At 49.0% G+C, this 18108-nt stretch overlaps 1 protein-coding gene across 7 annotated transcripts in view; it reads left to right on the plus strand.

Moving 5' to 3' along the window:
• The first annotated feature begins 40 nt into the window (after positions 1 to 40).
• Positions 41 to 18108, plus strand: part of TSC2 (TSC complex subunit 2) — a 33587-nt gene continuing 15519 nt past the window's right edge. For 2 of the 7 annotated variants that reach the window (XM_053957067.1, XM_053957069.1), the window contains exons 1-26: positions 41 to 111; positions 1717 to 1874; positions 2407 to 2493; positions 3109 to 3219; positions 3819 to 3963; positions 4103 to 4220; positions 4697 to 4745; positions 5112 to 5237; positions 5548 to 5621; positions 5967 to 6093; positions 6741 to 6884; positions 7103 to 7240; positions 7432 to 7535; positions 8328 to 8409; positions 9263 to 9418; positions 9530 to 9646; positions 10174 to 10296; positions 10577 to 10683; positions 11416 to 11569; positions 12358 to 12480; positions 12792 to 12926; positions 13464 to 13653; positions 14021 to 14114; positions 14607 to 14709; positions 14900 to 14994; positions 17446 to 17577. In XM_053957067.1, coding sequence (XP_053813042.1) covers positions 1737 to 1874; positions 2407 to 2493; positions 3109 to 3219; positions 3819 to 3963; positions 4103 to 4220; positions 4697 to 4745; positions 5112 to 5237; positions 5548 to 5621; positions 5967 to 6093; positions 6741 to 6884; positions 7103 to 7240; positions 7432 to 7535; positions 8328 to 8409; positions 9263 to 9418; positions 9530 to 9646; positions 10174 to 10296; positions 10577 to 10683; positions 11416 to 11569; positions 12358 to 12480; positions 12792 to 12926; positions 13464 to 13653; positions 14021 to 14114; positions 14607 to 14709; positions 14900 to 14994; positions 17446 to 17577 — 2972 coding nt within the window. In that variant the 5' untranslated portion in view covers positions 41 to 111; positions 1717 to 1736. Of the gene's footprint in view, positions 112 to 1716; positions 1875 to 2406; positions 2494 to 3108; positions 3220 to 3818; positions 3964 to 4102; positions 4221 to 4696; positions 4746 to 5111; positions 5238 to 5547; positions 5622 to 5966; positions 6094 to 6740; positions 6885 to 7102; positions 7241 to 7431; positions 7536 to 8327; positions 8410 to 9262; positions 9419 to 9529; positions 9647 to 10173; positions 10297 to 10576; positions 10684 to 11415; positions 11570 to 12357; positions 12481 to 12791; positions 12927 to 13463; positions 13654 to 14020; positions 14115 to 14606; positions 14710 to 14899; positions 14995 to 17445; positions 17578 to 18108 lie in introns of those variants that run through there. The other 5 variants (XM_053957068.1, XM_053957070.1, XM_053957071.1 and 2 more) reach the window with 3 other exon arrangements.

The raw sequence follows: 18108 nt of genomic DNA on the forward strand, positions 1-18108 counted from the left end.
GGCCGGAACGGGCGGGGCGAGCGCGGGGGCGGGACCGGCACCGGGCCCCGAGCGGAGCGGGCCGGGGCGGCGGGACCGGGCCGGGCCGGGCCGGGCCGGGCTGGGCTCGGGGTGAGTGGCGGGGGGACCCGGCACCGGGGAGGGGGCCGCGCTCTGGGGCCGCGCTGTGTGTCCGGGGGCTGCGGTGCGACCCCCGTTGTGTTCGGGGGGTCTGGGGTGTGACCCCCGTTGTGTTTGTTGGGGTCTGGGGTGTTTAACTCCCGTTGTGTTTGTTGGGGTCTGGGGTGTGACCCCCGTTGTGTTCGGGGGGTTTGGGGTGTGACCCCCGTTGTGTTTGTTGGGGTCTGCGGTGTGACCCCCGTTGTGTTTGTTGGGGTCTGGGGTGTTTAACCCCCGTTGTGTTTGTTGGGGTCTGGGGTGTGACCCCCGTTGTGTTTGTTGGGGTCTGGGGTGTTTAACCCCGTTGTGTTCGGGGGCTCTGCGGTGTGACCCCCCTTGTGTGTCCCTAAGCGGTTGTGGCGTGTCCCGGCTTGTTTGGGGGTCGCGGGGGGACAATGTGCCGTCGCCCGGGGTGGGTTGGGGCTGTGGGGGTCCCCAGGGCGGTGCATTCCGAGTGTCCCTGGGGACAGAGGGCTGGGGGCTGCCTGTGTCCCCTGGTGACATTGGGCCGGGATCCATGGGGTGTCCCCTGGTGACAGTGCCAGGGTCCATGGCGTGTCCCCTGGTGACAGTGCCAGGGTCCATGGCGTGTCCCCTGGTGACAGTGCCAGGGTCCATGGCGTGTCCCCTGGTGACAGTGCCAGGGTCCATGGCGTGTCCCCTGGTGACATTGTCAGGGTCCATGGCGTGTCCCCTGGTGACATTGTCAGGGGTCCATGGAGTGTCCCCTGGTGACAGTGCCAGGGTCCATGGCGTGTCCCCTGGTGACAGTGCCAGGGTCCATGGCGTGTCCCCTGGTGACAGTGCCAGGGTCCATGGCGTGTCCCCTGGTGACATTGTCAGGGGTCCATGGCGTGTCCCCTGGTGACATTGTCAGGGGTCCATGGCGTGTCCCCTGGTGACAGTGCCAGGGTCCATGGCGTGTCCCCCGGGATGCAGGGACAGGCTGTGTGGTGCATCCCCGGGAGCAGCAGGGATTGCTGTGCCCAGGCTGTGGGAAGGCCATGGCACGTCCGTGGGCACAGAGGGCTCTGGGGTTGTGCGGGGTCGTGTGCCCAGGGCAAGGGGAGGCACTTTCTGGAGGTTGTTGTTGCAGTGGCTGTCCTTGTTCTTGCCCCATCTTTCTCTTGCCGTGGCAGCACTTGGATGTTCCAACACTCAGAGCTGTAAGTCCTTCCTCACTTCCACATGGACAGCACAGCACGGTGAGCTTGGCCTTTGCTTTGGGAACAAGTATCCAGCTCACACCCTCCAAGAAGTGTGTGCACGTGGACATAGTGCAAGAATCAGCCTGAGTGCTGGGCTGGGCACTCACAGCTCCCAGGAAAGGTGATCCCAAAGCCCCGTGTTCCATGGGGAGCTGCAGATGCGAGTGCTGAAGGCAGGAGCAGCACAAGCTCCTTGTGTTTCCTCAGTGTTGGGCTTCTCCCGTGTTTGAGAAGGCTCAAGACACCCAGGCTCTTTGGAAAAGCCCTGCTGTGATGCTGTTATTGGGGTTTTCCTGCTGAAATATTCCCCTTGGGCCTCCCTTGCCAGATCCCTGTTCTGTGTTTGCAGGGCCTCAGCTCTTGGCAGCAATGGCAAAGCCTCAGAGCAAGGATTCCGGGCTGAAGGAGAAGTTCAGGAACCTCCTGGGGCTGGGAACATCCCGGGGGAGCTCCAAGTCGTCGGAGGGCAAGCAGACAGAGTTTATCATCACTGCTGAAATACTCAAGGTGTGAGAACTGAGTGGAGTGAAGGTGGGGGTACCTCAGCTGAGGGCATCAGGAGAGCTTGCTCCTTTCCTGGGCTTTTTGGCACTCAGTTCCTCTCCATCATTCCCTCTCCTGAACTCTCAGTTCATTCTCTGGTGAACTGGATGTAGAACTCACCTAGTTTGCAGCTCCAACATTTGAGTTACTCACTCTTTGAATACTTTGGAGATATTTGTTATGCTGGGCTACAGGTTATTTCCCTGTCCCCTTGATTTTTTATGGTCTGAGCTTGATGAAGTTTCTGTGGTGGCAATTTCCACAAGCTGGGAACTGTTTCTGTTTTATGAAAACCTTACGGTTCTGTGGAAATGAAGAATAAAATAATTGATTCCAGTAATTGGTACCACAAGTCTGTAAGCAGAATAGTTGGCACACGAGGAGGAAAATACAAAAAAAAAGGGAGAAGGAGACCAGAATTCCTTCTCCCCTTGGAGAAATGGATAAGTGTTTCTGGTAAGATAAACTGTTAGCTTATTTCTCCATTTCTTTCCAGGAACTGAGCATAGAGTGTGGATTGAGTAACAGGATACGAGCAATCAGTCAAATTTGTGAAGTGGCAAAAACCAAAAAAATTGAAGAGGTGAGTTCCAAAGTGTTCCGTGAGTATTGGAAGGATGGAAATACAAGCAGCAGCTCTCAAACTATTGTAAGGGACTCCTGTTGTTTAGAAAGCTTTTTAAAATGGGTGATCCCAGAGGCTGCTTTGTGCTGTAAAAGGGAATTATTAGTCTGCCCAGCCTTCCAGCTCTGCAGCAGAGGGGATGGAGCAGTTGGGCTTCCTGGACCTTCCTGGAAGGAGAATGCTGGGGATATTCAGGACAGCTCATGGGAGATGATGTTTGGAGAGGTTTCCTTATCTCCTGGCTCATTAATAAGCATCCCCCAGTTGGTTTTGAACTCCTCTTGTAGCTGGCTGAAGGGTTCTGCACAAATATTCCCACTTGCAGTGAGTGTGGAATGAGCAATTGCAGTTCCTGGGGCGTAGGGCTGGATTTGGTGTCTCCTGGGCTTGATCTGAGTGTGTGACCAGGTGGGTGAGTGTCCCTCAGAACAGAGAGCTCCGCACATGGAACGCCTGGATCTTCGCCATGGATTGCCGTAATTCGTTGTCACCTGCTGGCTGGAGGTCCTGGAGGAGCTGGGCTTTCCTGCCTCATGCTTTTGCTTTGGTTTTGGTTTTTGTTTCTGCTCCCAGCACGCCGTGGAGGCCGTGTGGAAGGTGGTGGCTGACCTGCTGCAGCCGGAGCGTCCCGCCGAGGCCAGGCACGCCGTGCTCCACCTGCTCAAGTCCATCGTGCAGGGACAGGTGACAACAGCCCCATGGGGCAGGGGACACTGACCTAAACTGGGCTTTGTCAGGGGGAAATGGGAAAAGCACCAGGGAGCTCTTCTCTGCAAAGGTTCATATTTGTAATTTGGGTTGTGCCTCATAAATGAGAAGAGGAAGCATTTTAGTTTTAAGTCTTGATTTGACCTCGTAGCAAAACTTTTCACACAACTCACAGAAAGCTGTTCTGGTTGGGGTAACGCTCTTGAGAAGGAGGAAATACTTTGGGTTAAGTTCAGCATAATTCAGCAGATTTTATGTGGTCTTTGCCCAGACCTTCTAGTCCCAGTTTGCAGCTGGTTTTGATGTTTCAGGTATGCGAGGGGTTCTGTGTGAGACACTTCCAGCCTGGCCAAGTTCAGCACACAACGAATTCTTCAGATTTCCCAACGTGTTGCACAAACAAGGGGCTGAATCAGCCCAAAGTTGTCGTTCTCAGTGTTCTGAGAAAACAGGGGTGGGTGCTTATGAAGAGAATAGGCATTGATTCAACAAAAAGCTGTTTTAAAGCATGAAGATTGCTGAGGTATACCTTGCTAATGTCCAGGCCTTAACCCCTTCCCTTTTTTCATTTGAAGGGTGAGAGGCTGGGGATCCTCAGAGCCCATTTTTTTAAGGTTATTAAGGATTATCCCTCCAATGAAGATTTGCACGAACGGCTGGAAGTGTTCAAGGCTCTGACGGAGAACGGACGATACATCACCTACCTAGAGGAGGAGCTGGGTGAGTGTTGTCCCAGCCCCTCTTCAGTCTGGGGGGAATAAATCCAGGCAGAGGCACCCAGTGATAACAGAAAAAGATAGTGCTGTCATTCCTGGGTAGAAGGCCTATTGTAACAGGGTTTTTTTTTTTCCTTCTTTAGCTGATTTTGTGCTGCAGTGGATGGATGTTGGGCTGACTTCTGAGTTCCTCCTGGTTCTGGTGAACCTGGTGAAATTCAATAGCTGCTATCTGGAAGACTACGTAGCTGACATGGTCCAGTGAGTTGTTTTTGTTTTTTTTTTTTTTTTTTAACTCCTACCTGCTTATTCCTGGTAAATTAGAGAGAAAGTTGAAGGTCAATATACAGACAACTGGGATATTTTTTGTCCTCATCTGGATCTGTTTCATCCTAGGTGATTTCTGACAAATATTTGATTTTCAGTTCTTGCGGTGTTCAAATCTGTTTTAGTTTAACTTAAAGTGCTTTTCCCATTCCATGGGGTGGGCCTGTTTGCATTGCTTAGTCTCACAAGGATCTGTGCTGTTGAATTACCTGAGCTGCATTTAAGTCTCCCTTGAACTTTATAAAAGAGCCTGCAGAGCTCAGTGTCCCTTGGGGTGCCACCAACATTGCCACAGGAAGGGCAGTGAGGAGTTAAATAAAATGGCAATTAACCTGACTGTTCTGGCTCTTTGTAATTTGCCCAGAATCATGTGGAGCAAACAATTCTAATTAAATGTTCTTTCTTAACAGCAAGATCTGCCTCTTGTGCATTCAGACTTCATCATCTATGGACATAGAGGTCAGTGATCTGAGTTTCTTTTAGTACTGCAGAACCCTTTGAAGTTCTTTGTAAACTTTTACAAACAAGTTCAGATCATCAGACTCTGGGTTTATTCTCATCTTTCAAGAGAGCTGATGCAATATTTTGTTATTTGTAAGCCAGTAAATCTCATACACTATTAATTTATTCCAAAGCAAACAGAGCATCAATCAATTTGATAAATGAATGGACAATGCTTTTTAAAAAGGAAAAAAAAAAAAAAAAACCAAAAAAATCTTCATCCCGTTTGACTTCCAGAAGATTTCCTGGGTGTACCAGGTGAGGATTTGACCTGATTGAATCACAGGAAAGTGTACAACCATTTTGTCTTTCCCTTTCCCAAAGATTTCCTTGCAAGTCCTGGATGCAGTTGTTTGTTACAACTGCCTGCCCTCGGAGAACCTGCCCGTGTTCATCATCACCCTGTGCCGCACCATCAACGTGAAGGAGCTCTGTGAGCCCTGCTGGAAGGTCAGAAGCTCTGCTTGCTTTCATCAGTTCACTCCTGGCTGAAGTGTCAGACTTACCTGTGCACATCTGCCACCAGTCTCAGCTTGGTTTTAAGAGTAAATTAAAAACTGTTGAAGTATTGAAGGGATCAGCGTCCATGGGATTCAAGTGCATGGGATTCTCCCCTGGTTTCAGCTGCTGTGACAGGCTCCTGTCCTGGCTTGGGAAAGGCAGGACACATTTACTGCAGAAGCATGGCCAGTTAAATCCATGTTTAGGCCACTGAGTGTTTTAACAACTGGGGATTGAGGTGTTCTCTCTGAATTTGCAGCTCATGCGCAACCTCTTGGGAACTCACTTGGGACACAGTGCCATCTACAACATGTGCAGGATCATGGAAGACAGGTAAGGGAGGAGGATCCAACAAATCAAGGAATTCAGTGAAGTCCTGGTGAGATGGATGGGGAGTCACCAACCTCAGTAGGACAAGCTGAAGGTTCTGGTGCTTAGAAATAATTTCCCTTTCTAGTTACGCTGCTGAAGTGCTCATTTAGGGCCTTTCTGAATTTAATTTCCCTCTGTTTAAAGTTGTGGTGAATGATTTTCTGCTTTTCATGTTTGTCCATTGCTGTGCAAGGCCCTGATGTGTAACAGCTGGGAATTCCTGTTGGGACAGTGCATACTCCTATTGACTTTGTATGCTGAAATAACTGTGGCATGGTCTGAGTTTTCCCTTCCCCCTGTCCTTAGATCCTACATGGCAGATGCAGCCCTGCTGAGAGGAGCTGTGTTCTTTGTTGGGATGGCTCTGTGGGGGGCTCATCGCCTCAATTCCCTCAGGAACTCCCCCACTTCAGTGCTGCCTTCATTCCTCAAGGTAGGCTGGGATGCTGGGGGAACTTTTTAATTACTTGGACAAATTTAAACCAAAAATGTGGCCCCCTACACCAAAGAGATCTTTGTAGGCTTGGAGGACGAGAGGGAGAAATTGGGTGTGGGGTGAAGCAGGGAGAAACAGTAAAACAAGTAAAACAAGAGGATTTATGTCTGTAGCTGAGGCCTCCTCCTCGCATATCTTTGGCCAGAAAAGCAAAGTCTGAATCCTTTCTAGCAAATACCTACATTGTGGGTACTTCACCTGAAAAATTAAAATACGAAGCAACAACTTTCACTCTTCCCAGTGGGTGGTACAAAAAGTGAGGGAGAGTGTCTCCAGGGGCAGCCTCAGAGCTCTCAAAAGTTCCTCATCTGAGTGCCTCAAGCAGGAATTACTGGCTTTAACCCCCTTGTGTGCCTGTAGGATGGGGCTGTGCCTTCCATCTGAGCTACAGCTGCTCGCAGGAGAGCAGAAGTGCTTGGAGAAAGTGGTTCTGTGCTGTGTCCTTTGTGTGCAGAGACTCGAATGGATTTCTCTCAGGCCTCCAGGCTGATTTCCTAATTAATAAGGCGTGTTGCAGTGGGGTGCAGAGGGTTTGTGGGCTCTGCCCCCCACCTGCTCACTGACTCAAGTGCTTTGGCTTCCAGGCCATGACCTGTCCCAACGCAGTCGTGTCCTACGAGATCGTTCTGTCCATCACACGCCTGATCAAGAAATATGGCAAGGGGCTGCAGGCTGTGACCTGGGATATCCTCCTGGACATCATGGAGAGATTGCTGCAGCAGCTGCAGGTGCCTGTTGGGCCTGCCTGGATGTGCTTTCAGTCCCAAGGCTTCGCCATAAATCGTTCTGCAAATGGATCTGTTTGTGCTCTCTGGGGAAATGGAAGCTGAGAAAGGCTTAGCCCAGTTCTCACTGCTGTGGTTCTCTTGAGTTTTCTGTTTGTATTTAAAATTAGCGCTTTTTGGCAAGGTGGAACTCTTTCAGGAATGGTTTTGTCTTTTTTCAGGTTCTGGAGAGCCAAGAACTGAAGTCCATTGTACATGATCTTTTGACCACAGTAGAAGAACTCTGTGACCAGAACGATTTTCATGGCTCTGAAGAGAGATTTTTTGAGCTGGTGGAAAGATGTGCTGATCAGAGACCAGTAAGGCTTTCTTGTTATCCTCCTTTTGGGTCTGTTCTGTTAGAGCTGAAATTTGAGAGTCCTAAAATAGGAAATGGTCAGAAAATCCCAGCAAGGACTTCCATGAGCCTTATTCCCATGGAGGGGGTTGGGGGAATGGATTTGTTATGTTTGCTTATACACTAAAAACATTGTTTGGTCTTTTCATGAAGGAATCTTCTGTGTTAAACCTGATAACATACAGAGCTCAGTCCATCCACCCTGCCAAAGATGGCTGGATCCACAACCTGCAGCTCTTAATGGAGAGATTCTTCAGGTAGGAAATCAGAACTTTAGGAACTTCTTACTTTCAAGAAGCACTTTCAAGTGTTCCTTATCACCTTGTCGTGTTACATAATCTTGTTTTCTGAAGTTCTAACGTTCTGAAGTTCTAAGTTAGTAAGTGGCTGCTGAGAAGAGTGGTAGTCCCAGGGCACAGCACATGAAAGGACTTATTTAACAGAAGAAAAGCTTTCCACTGAGTTCTTGATGCTGCTTTTTTCTTCTTCTCTTTCATTCCATTCAGTACTATTCCAATTAGCTGAGGCAGTTGTGTTCCACTCCACAGCACTTTGTAGTTCTGACACCAAACAAGATTTTCCTGTTAAGCATTAGGATTGCATATGGTTATCCAGTATTCCAGTTATCTGGTTTTGAATTGGTGCTCCCTGAGGGATTCTGTGCTCTGAAACATCAACACAGAGCAATAACAAACTTCTGTCTCCTCTGTGAAATGCTGCCAAAGAGCAGCTCTTCCTCAGTGCCATGTGTTTGGTTTTAAATTTGCTCACCAGAGCACTTGTTCCTTTGACATGTGCTTCCTGGTTTGGATTGGAAATGGGAAAGCTGCAATTACAGGTCTGCAGAAGGAGCAAAAGCTGAACTGGGATTTGAATTTCCAATTGTTCCTGAATCTGATTTCAGGTGTAGAGGCATTAACTGAGGGCTCAGCTGATCTCTCACTGTTCCAACTCAGAAGAAGTTTCTTGTTTTACTTTTCTTTTCCCCCTTCCCTAAATACCAACAACTCTTTATTTTGCTCATTTTGGATTTGCTTTTCCTGTTTTAGGAATGAGAGCCGTAGTGCTGTTAGGATTAAGGTTCTGGATGTGCTGTCCTTTGTGCTGAGCATCAACAGACAGTTCTATGAGGTGGGTGTTTGCCGGGGGGTCCCAGCTGAGGTCTCAGGTGGGTGGGAAAGCCTTTGGTGGGGCACATTGTCATGGGGGTTTCAGGTCACCTCTGCCCTTGGGGGAGGCACAGCCCTGGCCTCTAAATCTCACCCCCACACACTTGTTTCTTTGGGATGCTTGTGGGGGGATTTGCCATTATTTGTCCTTAGCTGGATACAGGAATGTGCAATTTGCAGTGGGAGCTGCAGGGTTTTGAGGACAGACCCGGTTGTGTCTTGGCTTCCCTGTTTTAAGGCCATTAATTCCATGTCCATTTTGTTTTGGAAGAATTGACAGTCGATGTGAGAGGTGCAAAGCTGATTTAAAAGCTTTGTAAAAGGATGGGGACTGGACAACTGAGCAGTGACTGGTCTTGGTGCTTGCAGTTTAATTGCTGTCCAAGATGGAAATTCTGTGAGAGAGGAGTTAGGGAAGAACTCCAGGGTTATCTTGAGCTCCTCAGGATGTGCCCAAAGTGTCAGAGGGCAGGAAGGGGCAGAGATGCTCCTTGGACTCCTTCAAGATTTGTGAAAATGTGAAGCTGTTATTGTTTCCTCTCTCTCTCAAAAAAAACAAGGCCTAGAAATCCCTTGTCTGTTTGAGCCTGGGCTGTCAAATCTATAGGTCAGACAAAAGCACTGAAAAGTTCAATAAAAGTCACAAATATCTGGAGGGTTGGCAGACAGAAATACCTGTTGGATGGAAGAGGAGATGAAGGAATGGAGCAGTGGAGGAACAAGCCTGGTACCAAAATAGCTGAGTTCTTTTGTTTGCAATTCTTTCTCTAATGTGCTGAACATCTGACAGCTTAGGAGGGTCTGTCCTCTTGCAGGAAGAGCTGATAAACCTGGTGGTGATCTCCCAGCTGGCTCACATCCCAGAGGATAAAGACCATCAGGTCCGAAAATTGGCCACTCAGCTGCTGGTGGACCTGGCTGAAGGCTGCAACACTCACCACTTCAACAGCCTGCTGGATATCATAGAGAAGGTGAATTTCCCAGCAGGGGTGACTTCCTGAGGCTTCCCTCCCCTTCCAGCATGGAAATAGAGAAAGGATGTGCTGCAGGTTTAAACCATGTGTTGCTTTTCTCTTTCAAAGGTGGCTGCACATTCTCTGTCATCTCCTTCTGAACTGGAAGAGAGGGACTTGCTGTCATATTCAGCTTCTCTGGAGGATGTCAAGACAGCAGTTCTTGGGCTCCTGATAATTCTTCAGGTAAATGCTGCAGAGCATTAAACACAATTTTTTCATAATACTGCTGGACTTGGCTTTTTAGATAACTCTTCTGCTGGACTTGGCTTTTTAGATAACTCTTCTCCCACTACTAAATATTCTGACTTTGAACTATTTAATATTTTAAGTCTTGTTTTGGTCAGTCCTTGATGCTGAGCACTGTGGGACTGTTTGCTAAGTGTTGTATTTTCTTGCCTCCCATTGCACAACCCAGATGAGCACGTTTTCCTGTGTGGAGGGAGGATGTGGCCATAAATGAGCAGAAAGGAGGAGTTCAGAACCTTGAATACATTTAATAGATCTGTTGTGTTTGGGCAGTGAAGGAGAAGAGCAGGCTGTTCTCTGGAGCAGCCAGAGCTGCTCTGGAGTCTTTGCAGAGGTTCCTTCCAGAACCACCTGCTCATGTTACAACGAGGATGAAGCTTTTGCTGCATTTCTGCTGGAATTGGCAGCGCAGCCCCGGGTTTGTGACAGACCCCTGGGGCTGGGCTGTGTTTCTGTGCCTGCAGACCAAGCTGTACAGTTTGCCCTCCAGCCACGCCACGCGCGTGTACGAGATGCTGATCCAGCACGTCCAGCGCCACTACAAGTACTCCTACAGCCTCCCCGTGGCCAGCAGCATCAGGCTGCAGGTAGGAGCAGCCCCTGTGCTCCCAGAGCTGCACAATCCTCTGGGATTCCTGGGTGGCAGTTGGGACTGGGTGCTCTGGAGCTGGCAAGAAGTGGAATTAAACATTCCTTGGCTCACACAGGTATGTAAGTACAGTGTGACACCAGCATCACTGCTGTTCCTGCAGAACAAGCCGTGGCTTCTTTTAAAAACCCTTTTGCACCTGGAAGAATATCACGTGGGGTGGGAGAGTATTGCAGTGGCTCAGGGTTTGAGTGACTCCAGTGTCTTCCCTGTTGCAGGTGTTTGATTTCCTGCTGATGCTCCGAGCTGACTCCCTGCACCGCCTCGGCCTTTCCAACAAGGATGGAGCAGTGAGGTTCAGCCCCTACTGCCTCTGTGATTTTGTGTAGGTTTCTCATTGTGTTAGGCAAAAGAATCACAGAGTGGTTTGGGTTGGAAGGGATCCTAGAGCTCATCCAGTGCCACCCCTGCCATGGGCAGGGACACCTTCCACTGTCCCAGGCTGCTCCAAACCCCACCCAACCTGGTCTTGGGCACTTCTTAATTTATTTTTTATTTTTAAAACGTTTTTTTTTTTCAAACTAAATTGTGTTCTCACTAAGCTTAATGTTCCATCAGTAGCAATCTGCAGTTTTTCCTAAATCTTCCAAATCCTAGACCAGTCTGTAGTTACAGCCTAGGATTGTCTGAACCAGTAAGGCTTTGGTGAACTGTTCTTACAAATCACTTACCTGCAGAGCTCTCAATCTCAGACATGAAATTTAAGTTCCTGTTCACAAAACTTACCCCAAAAATGTTCAAATTTTTGCTTCAAACCAGTTCCACACTGAATTCTGATTGGATGATTTGTACAAATCTGGCGAGTTTTAATTTTATAGCTTGTCTAAAGTTGTGTAACACAGCCCAAAAGATACCTTTCTAAATTAGATAGAAAAATGCTTCATTGATCAAACTGGCTGATTGCAGTGTGTCTGCTGGGCAATCCTGTGCTTTTTAAAATTGAAAATGCAGATTATATTGTTCAGTCTTTAACCTGGCTCCCAAACAGGGTGGTGCTGTAGGTCACATGAATAAGCTGTAAAAATGACATGTATTTTTCTCCCTTTCTGTGTCACAGAGAGGCAGAGAAAAGGGCTTCTGAGAAAAAGCCCCCTGGCACCCTGTCCCCACCTTCAGGCAGCCCCAGTGTGCCTTCCCAGGGTGGCACCGTCCGGGTGGGACACCTGCCCTACTCCATGGTCTTTGGGGTCCTCCTGCAGTGTTTGAAGCAGGTATGTCCCCTCCTGGCATCCTTCTGTCCCCTCCTGGCATCCTTCTGTCCCCTCCTGGCATCTTTGTGTCCCCTCCTGGCATCCTTCTGTCCCCTCCTGGCATCTTTGTGTCCCCTCCTGGCACCAATTTGACAGCTGCCTGTCAAATTCCAGCCCAGAGATCTTAAATAAAGCCTGAAAAGCAATTTCTGCTCCTCCTGCTCAAAATCTGGGTGTGATTGTGCAGCTCCACAGCCACCAGTGGGAGCAGCAGTCCAGCTCTTCAGAAAATAAGCACAGCTTTCATTGCACTGCTTCAGAGCAGGCAAGGGCAAAAGCTGTGCTTGTTAAACAAGATCCAAGAAGCCATCCTGCTTCTGAAAGGGCATTTGGAATGAAAACCTCTCTCACTGCAAGTTTGTGAGGTGTTTTGAGAATTTGTGGATGTTTCATCACCAATAAACTGTAAATAGAAATTGTTCCTGAGGGTGGCATTGGACACAGATCTGTGCTGAGGGCTTGGCTTGCTCTGGGAGTTAATTGGTGCTGTAGCTTAGGAGAATTGAATTCTGGTTGTCAGATCCCAATATAAGTTCTCTTCCAGTTTGTGGTGCCAATATTGCACCTAGAGCTGGGTGACAGACAGGGAGAAACTTGTGACAGCTAAATGCCTCTTCTTTTTCTGTATCAACCACTACCAGACCTACATCTGCCTAGGAAATGACACATTGTCTGCAGTTTGATTGATCTTCCAAACTCAAGTGAAATCATGCAAAAATTTTCAGCCTTAACATTTCCTGTCTTTGCAGGAGACAGACTGGAAGGTGCTGAAGTTGGTTCTCAACAAATTACCCGAGTCCCTCCGCTATAAAGTGCTATTTTTAACTTCTCCCTGCAACATAGACCAGCTGGCCTCTGCGCTGAGCTACATGGTAATGCCACTGAGGCACAGTCCCCAGCTCCTTGCTTTGCTTGGGAATTGCTTGGAGGGGATTTTTGAGTGGCTTTTTTTTTTTGTCTTCAGACAAATATTTTAAAGATTAGCAGGCTGGTTGTCAATCCTCACTCGCCCTCTGTTTTGTGAGGGTTGCCTAGGTACAGAATAGGTAACAATCGTGTGTTTTAATGCATGTATATGAATATGTGTATGTACAGGTCTTGGGGAGCTGTGGGCAGTGCTTTCTGCTGCCTTTCAGAGGGGGTTTTAGTGAGAGGTGCCCTGACTGGCTGTGTGATGTGTCAGCTCACAGACAAGAAGACCACGGACAGGCTCCACGGGACCCCCGAAGGCTTTTCCCGCACGGATTTGCACCTGGCTGTGGTCCCTGTTCTGACAGCACTGATATCTTACCACAACTACCTGGACAAAGCCAAGCAGGTGTGGGGGAGATGGGAGGGTGTGGGGAGGGCAGAGCCTGTAGAGCATGGTTTAGCCTGGGAGCTGGATAGGAGACAGAAGTGCAAGGTAACACTGCCCTTTGCTGTTGGGAAATGCTGCATCTGCTGAATTTGGGGTGAAAAAACACTTTGGTGACTCCATGTAGGATTAACTGTGAGTTCACTCCTCACCTCTCCCCCTCACAGGTCACTGAGTGACTTTACCCTCTGCATAAGACCCTTATAAACACAGAATTTCTGTTAAATCAGGAACTTTAAGTCTCAACTACCTACTTGACTGGAGTTCCCTGATAAGAGTTTGGCCTGGGGTATATCAGCAGCATTATTTAAAGCTCAGTGTTAGCACTCAGCTGTGTCACACAGGCCTTGCAGCAGGGGTACCTTGCAGCAGGGGTACCTTGCAGCAGGGGTGCCTTGCAGCAGGGGTGCCTTGCAGGGTGTTCTGGGGTGCTGCCAGGAGTCAGGAGGTGGTGCCAGGGTGTTCTTTGGTGTGCTGAGTGTTTCCCTGCTCTGCCAGCGTGAGATCGTGTACTGCCTGGAGCACGGGCTCATCTACCGCTGCGCCAACCAGTGCGTGGTGGCACTGTCAGTCTGCAGCGTGGAGATGCCCGACATCATCATCAAGGCACTGCCCGTCCTGATTGTCAAACTCACCCACATTTCTGCCACAGCCAACATGGCAATCCCTCTGCTGGAATTTCTGTCAAGTAAGTCGTGATGTTCTCCTTTTCAGTTCCTGGAGGTGCGGTTGTTGTGTGGAATGTGGGGGGTTTGGTGGTGTTGGTCATATGGAATGTGCTGTGATGCCCTTGCTCAGGTTATAAATGTTGGATCACCTCATTTGTTACGAGTTTTCTGTATGAAGCTCTTGCTCTGAAGAGAGAAACACACTCTGTGTTGTGCAGCCGTATGGAAATACGAGCTGCTTTCTTCTCCTTGCGTGACGTGATTTTAACTTCCATGTCACTGATCATTCAGAAAAAAAACCAAAAAATTAGAAATTAAACTGAGTTAGGTTGTTGAAGGGTTGTGTTGAGGGCTCACTGTGCTGGTTTTGCTGTTGGACTGTTGCAGCTCTGGCCAGGCTGCCTCACCTGTACCGGAACTTCGCGGCAGAGCAGTACGCCAGCGTCTTCGCCATCTCCCTGCCCTACACAAACCCCTCCAAGTAAGGCCACAGCAACGTGCTTCTCTCTCATCTGTGAAACTGAGAGCTTGGAAAGCCTTTTCTTGTAGTTCTTGGCTCAAGGTTATCCATAGGATGTTGCTCATTCTGGTGTCACCAGGCTTTTCCTGAAGAAGGGATGTTTCTGTGCTGTGAGGGTGGGCAGGCCCTGGCACAGGGTGCCCAGAGAAGCTGTGGCTGCCCCTGGATCCCTGGAAAGGGATCCCAAGGCCAGGTGGGATGGGACTTGGAGCAACCTGGGATAGTGGAAGGTGGAACTGGATGATCTCTAAGATCCCTTGCCACCCAAACCATTCTGTAATTCCATGATACAATTCCGGGACATCATCACCTTGGACAAAAACCGTTTTTTCTTGAACAGAATTTTTGAGGAATTTTTTTTTTTTCCCTTTCCACTGTGAGTAGGTAAGGGAGCAGTTGTGTGTGCCAGGCTGAGCAGTGCACACTGAGCTGTGGGTGTCTCTGCTGCTGCAGGTTTAACCAGTACATCGTTTGCCTGGCCCACCACGTGATCGCCATGTGGTTCATCCGCTGCCGCCTGCCCTTCCGCAAGGACTTTGTCCCCTACATCACCAAGGTAATGGCACTGCTCAGTCCAGCAGCACTCAGGAGAACTGACTTATCAAAACTGATCTGACATCTTTGAAGGTTCTGTTTGAAGCTAGCAGAATTCTGGCTTTCTTGTCAGCATCTCTTTGAGCTCTCCTTTGAGCTGCAGATTTTGAGCTGCACGTTGTTCACGTTGTCACCTCTTGTCCCCACGGCAGGGCCTGCGCTCCAACGTGCTCCTGTCCTTCGATGACACCCCAGAGAAGGACAGCTTCAGGGCTCGCAGCACCAGCCTGAATGAGAGGCCAAAGAGGTAAATTCTCTTCGGCCCCAGCAGGGTTTGGTGTTCCCCACTCTCGTGCTCTCTCCCTTCCCTGCGTGTCCCTGACGGAGGCTGGGTGTAGTGATCCCAATCTGGCAGTGCAGTAAGCAAGCAAAGTAAACCTCTTTAGGTCAAAGACAAATGAGGTTGGTGAGAAGCTGGGATCCAGCCAGGCTGGCAGCCTGGTGAGGCAGCACTGCCTGTCCTGCAGGCCTGTGCAGGCAGTGGGGGCCTTTTTGGTGTTCACTTCTGAAAAGGAACACTCGTGTCATGGTGGGGTGTGTCAGTGCAGTGTTACCAGAGATGAGAGAAGAGGGTAATACCAGAGATAACAGAATCCCATGTTCATGTGGATTGTGTGAGCTCCTTTTGATGGTTGATCTGTAACGAGTCATTTTCAGATGATTGCCAGAGAAATGGTTGTGATCAACGACCTGGATAAATTAGAGAGCCAGAACTGTGTTTTTCCATGATGTTCCCAGTCAGGTCAGTGCACTGGCTGGCACTCAGCTGCTTTCTGTCTGTCTGGATGTCCCAGTCCCTTTTTTTTTTGAATTTTTGAAGCCATCATGACAGTTTTAAGCAAAGCCTTCAGAAGTCAGATTAATTCTTGCCAGTAGTTAAAGTAACATTTGCCAGGGAGGAAGATATTCCTTGGAAGGCATTCAGGGTTTCTCCAATGTCCTTTCACCTGCAGGGATTACCTAAATTGGTTCACTTAACTTGCTTCAGTGTTGTGAGCAGTGAGCACATGGTGGCATCTGAGCCCTGGGGAAAGTGCCTCTACTTCACCTGCAAGGCTGCAGCAGAGTCTTGCAATGCAGAAACACCATCCCTGCCCTACTGCTGCAGCTGTAAACCTTGTGTTGTGTCTCATCTCTCCCATCTCCTCCTCTTTCATCCAGAAACTTGGAAGAGAAGCCTTTTGACACTCATCTCTCCAATTAGAATTCCAACTAATCTTTTTTTTTTCTTTTTTTTTTCCCCTAAGAAACCTGTTAAATTCTACCAGGTTGGAATACTACTGTCTCTAAAGGCTTTTGCTGGATCACTTTCCACAGAAATCTCTGCTGAGGAATGTGGCTGTACTCAGGCAGTGCCCAGAGCACTGGAATAGCAGGATGCCACTGCCTCTGGGTCTGGCTGAGCTTGGATTCTGGCCAGGGCACAGAGGAAAGGCCTGGAGCAGATTCCAGTTTCCTTGCCTGAGAAGCTTCTGGGCTTGGTTTGCAGTCCTGAAGCCCAAAGAATGTTTCCCTGCCATAGCTGAGGTGCTGGGTGTTCCAAGGGATAACGATCCCAGCAGTTCCCAGGGCTGCTGGATGTCCTGATGTTGGTGTAGGTGATGATCCCTGAGCATGAAGCTGTGCTCTCTGCAGCAGTTGTGGCCAAAAGTGATCTGGGAGAGGCTGCTGGGAGAAGGACAAAGAAATCCTGCTTCCTCCAGGTGGCAATCTGAGATGTAAGAGCTCACTGAGATGAGGATGGCAAATAAATTGTGTTTAGAAACAGCCAGAAGGGTTAAATTAGAGCCTGCATTTTATCCCTGGGGATGGGAGCTGCTGGACCAACTGTTCTGCCCAAATTAGCCCCGAGCCTGGCGTGCATCTCAGTGACTAATTAAAGTGCCTCTTGGATCTTAATTGCTGTCATCTCCCACGTGTTCCTGGCACTTGCCAGTGTGTGCAGTAATTTCCTTTCTGTGCCAGCCCAGAGCCCAGGGGGTTCCCTGGAGCCCGGGCTGAGGCAGCTGGGGTGGCACAGGAGCATCCCCGGGGCTGTTTGTTGGCTCTGCAGTGTGGCAGGGTCTGGAACAGGGGGCTCAGTGTCCCCAGGACCCCGAGCTGGGCTGAGGGACTCCTCTGGGAGGCCCTGGGTGTGTTGTGACTTGGGGGAAAGCTCAGCTTTGGGCCAGGCTTAGTGTGGACAGAGATGGGTGTCGTGGTCCCTGTCTCTTATTAAAAACTGCTGTGACCTAGTCCAGGTAAAGCATTTTAGGATCTGTGGAAGCCTTCAGGTGTTGAGTCATGGTGAGTTGGGACAACACAAGAGGGGGTTGAAGTGCACAAAACTCCTCAGCCTTGAGGAATTTGTGCCCAGGGAGCCCTCAGGTTCCCTTGCCTTTGCTGAACAGCCCAGTATTCCAACTCTCATTTCAACCAGTTTTTTTCTTTTAACTTGTACTAATTTCATTTGTTTTGTAGCACATTTAAATTCTTGTTTTCAAAATGTGGTTTGTCTTTTTAATGCTTTGCAAGCTCTGCTTGTTTGTATGTTTTAATTTTTGTTTCCCTTTTTTTTTTTTTGGTATTTGTTTTATTTTCCATCACCCTCCGGGATCCCCCAATATTGACCCTGTGACTGTGACCTTTCAACCTACATCCCTACAATGGTTTCCTCCCTTCTGTGACCTCTTTTGGGGCTTGGTGCTTCTCCACATAGTAGTTTAAGACTAGCCAAAAATGCAAAGCAAGGCTTGAATAACTCTCCTCCAGTGAAAGAGCTGAAAGAACCCTCTGCAGTTGATGCCTTCCGATCCCGCAGCATCAGTGTGTCTGAACATGTGGTCCGCAGGTAGAGGCACTTTGGATGGGGACAATCCAAGAGCAGCTGGGCCCTTGGAGGTTGTGCTGTGAGGGTGGGTGGAAGCAGGGTGGATTTGCATGTGGGATGCTTGCATGACTTGGTTATCCCATGAAAAACCGGCCTCAGCCACAGGCGAGGGTTTTGGGAAAGCATCCCGAGGCTTCCCAAGGCCACGTCACACCCTGGGTGTCTGTGGTCACTTTGCCACGTTCTCTGGTGCTTTAGCAATGAAAGATTCTGTTTTCAAAGTAAAGGTGGTGAATGGGGAAAAAAAAAAAACCCAAACAAACAAAAAAACCCATGCACAAAAAAAGGAAAAAGGTTGCATTCTGCACAAGTGAGAATCCTGGGTACAGCTCACTAAAACTTGAGCCTCCCAAGCAGGGCTTTGATTCACGAGAGGCTTTGGAAGCTCTGCAAAGTCATGGAGAGCCCTCCTTCCAGTCTAGTTCTGGCCTCAGTTTAGGATTTGTTCTTCTGAAGGAGCTGGTCTCAAGAATGATGCCATGAAAAACCTGG

The sequence above is a fragment of the Vidua chalybeata genome, chromosome 16 (assembly GCF_026979565.1).
Source record: "Vidua chalybeata isolate OUT-0048 chromosome 16, bVidCha1 merged haplotype, whole genome shotgun sequence".
NCBI classification, from domain to species: Eukaryota; Metazoa; Chordata; class Aves; order Passeriformes; family Viduidae; genus Vidua; species Vidua chalybeata.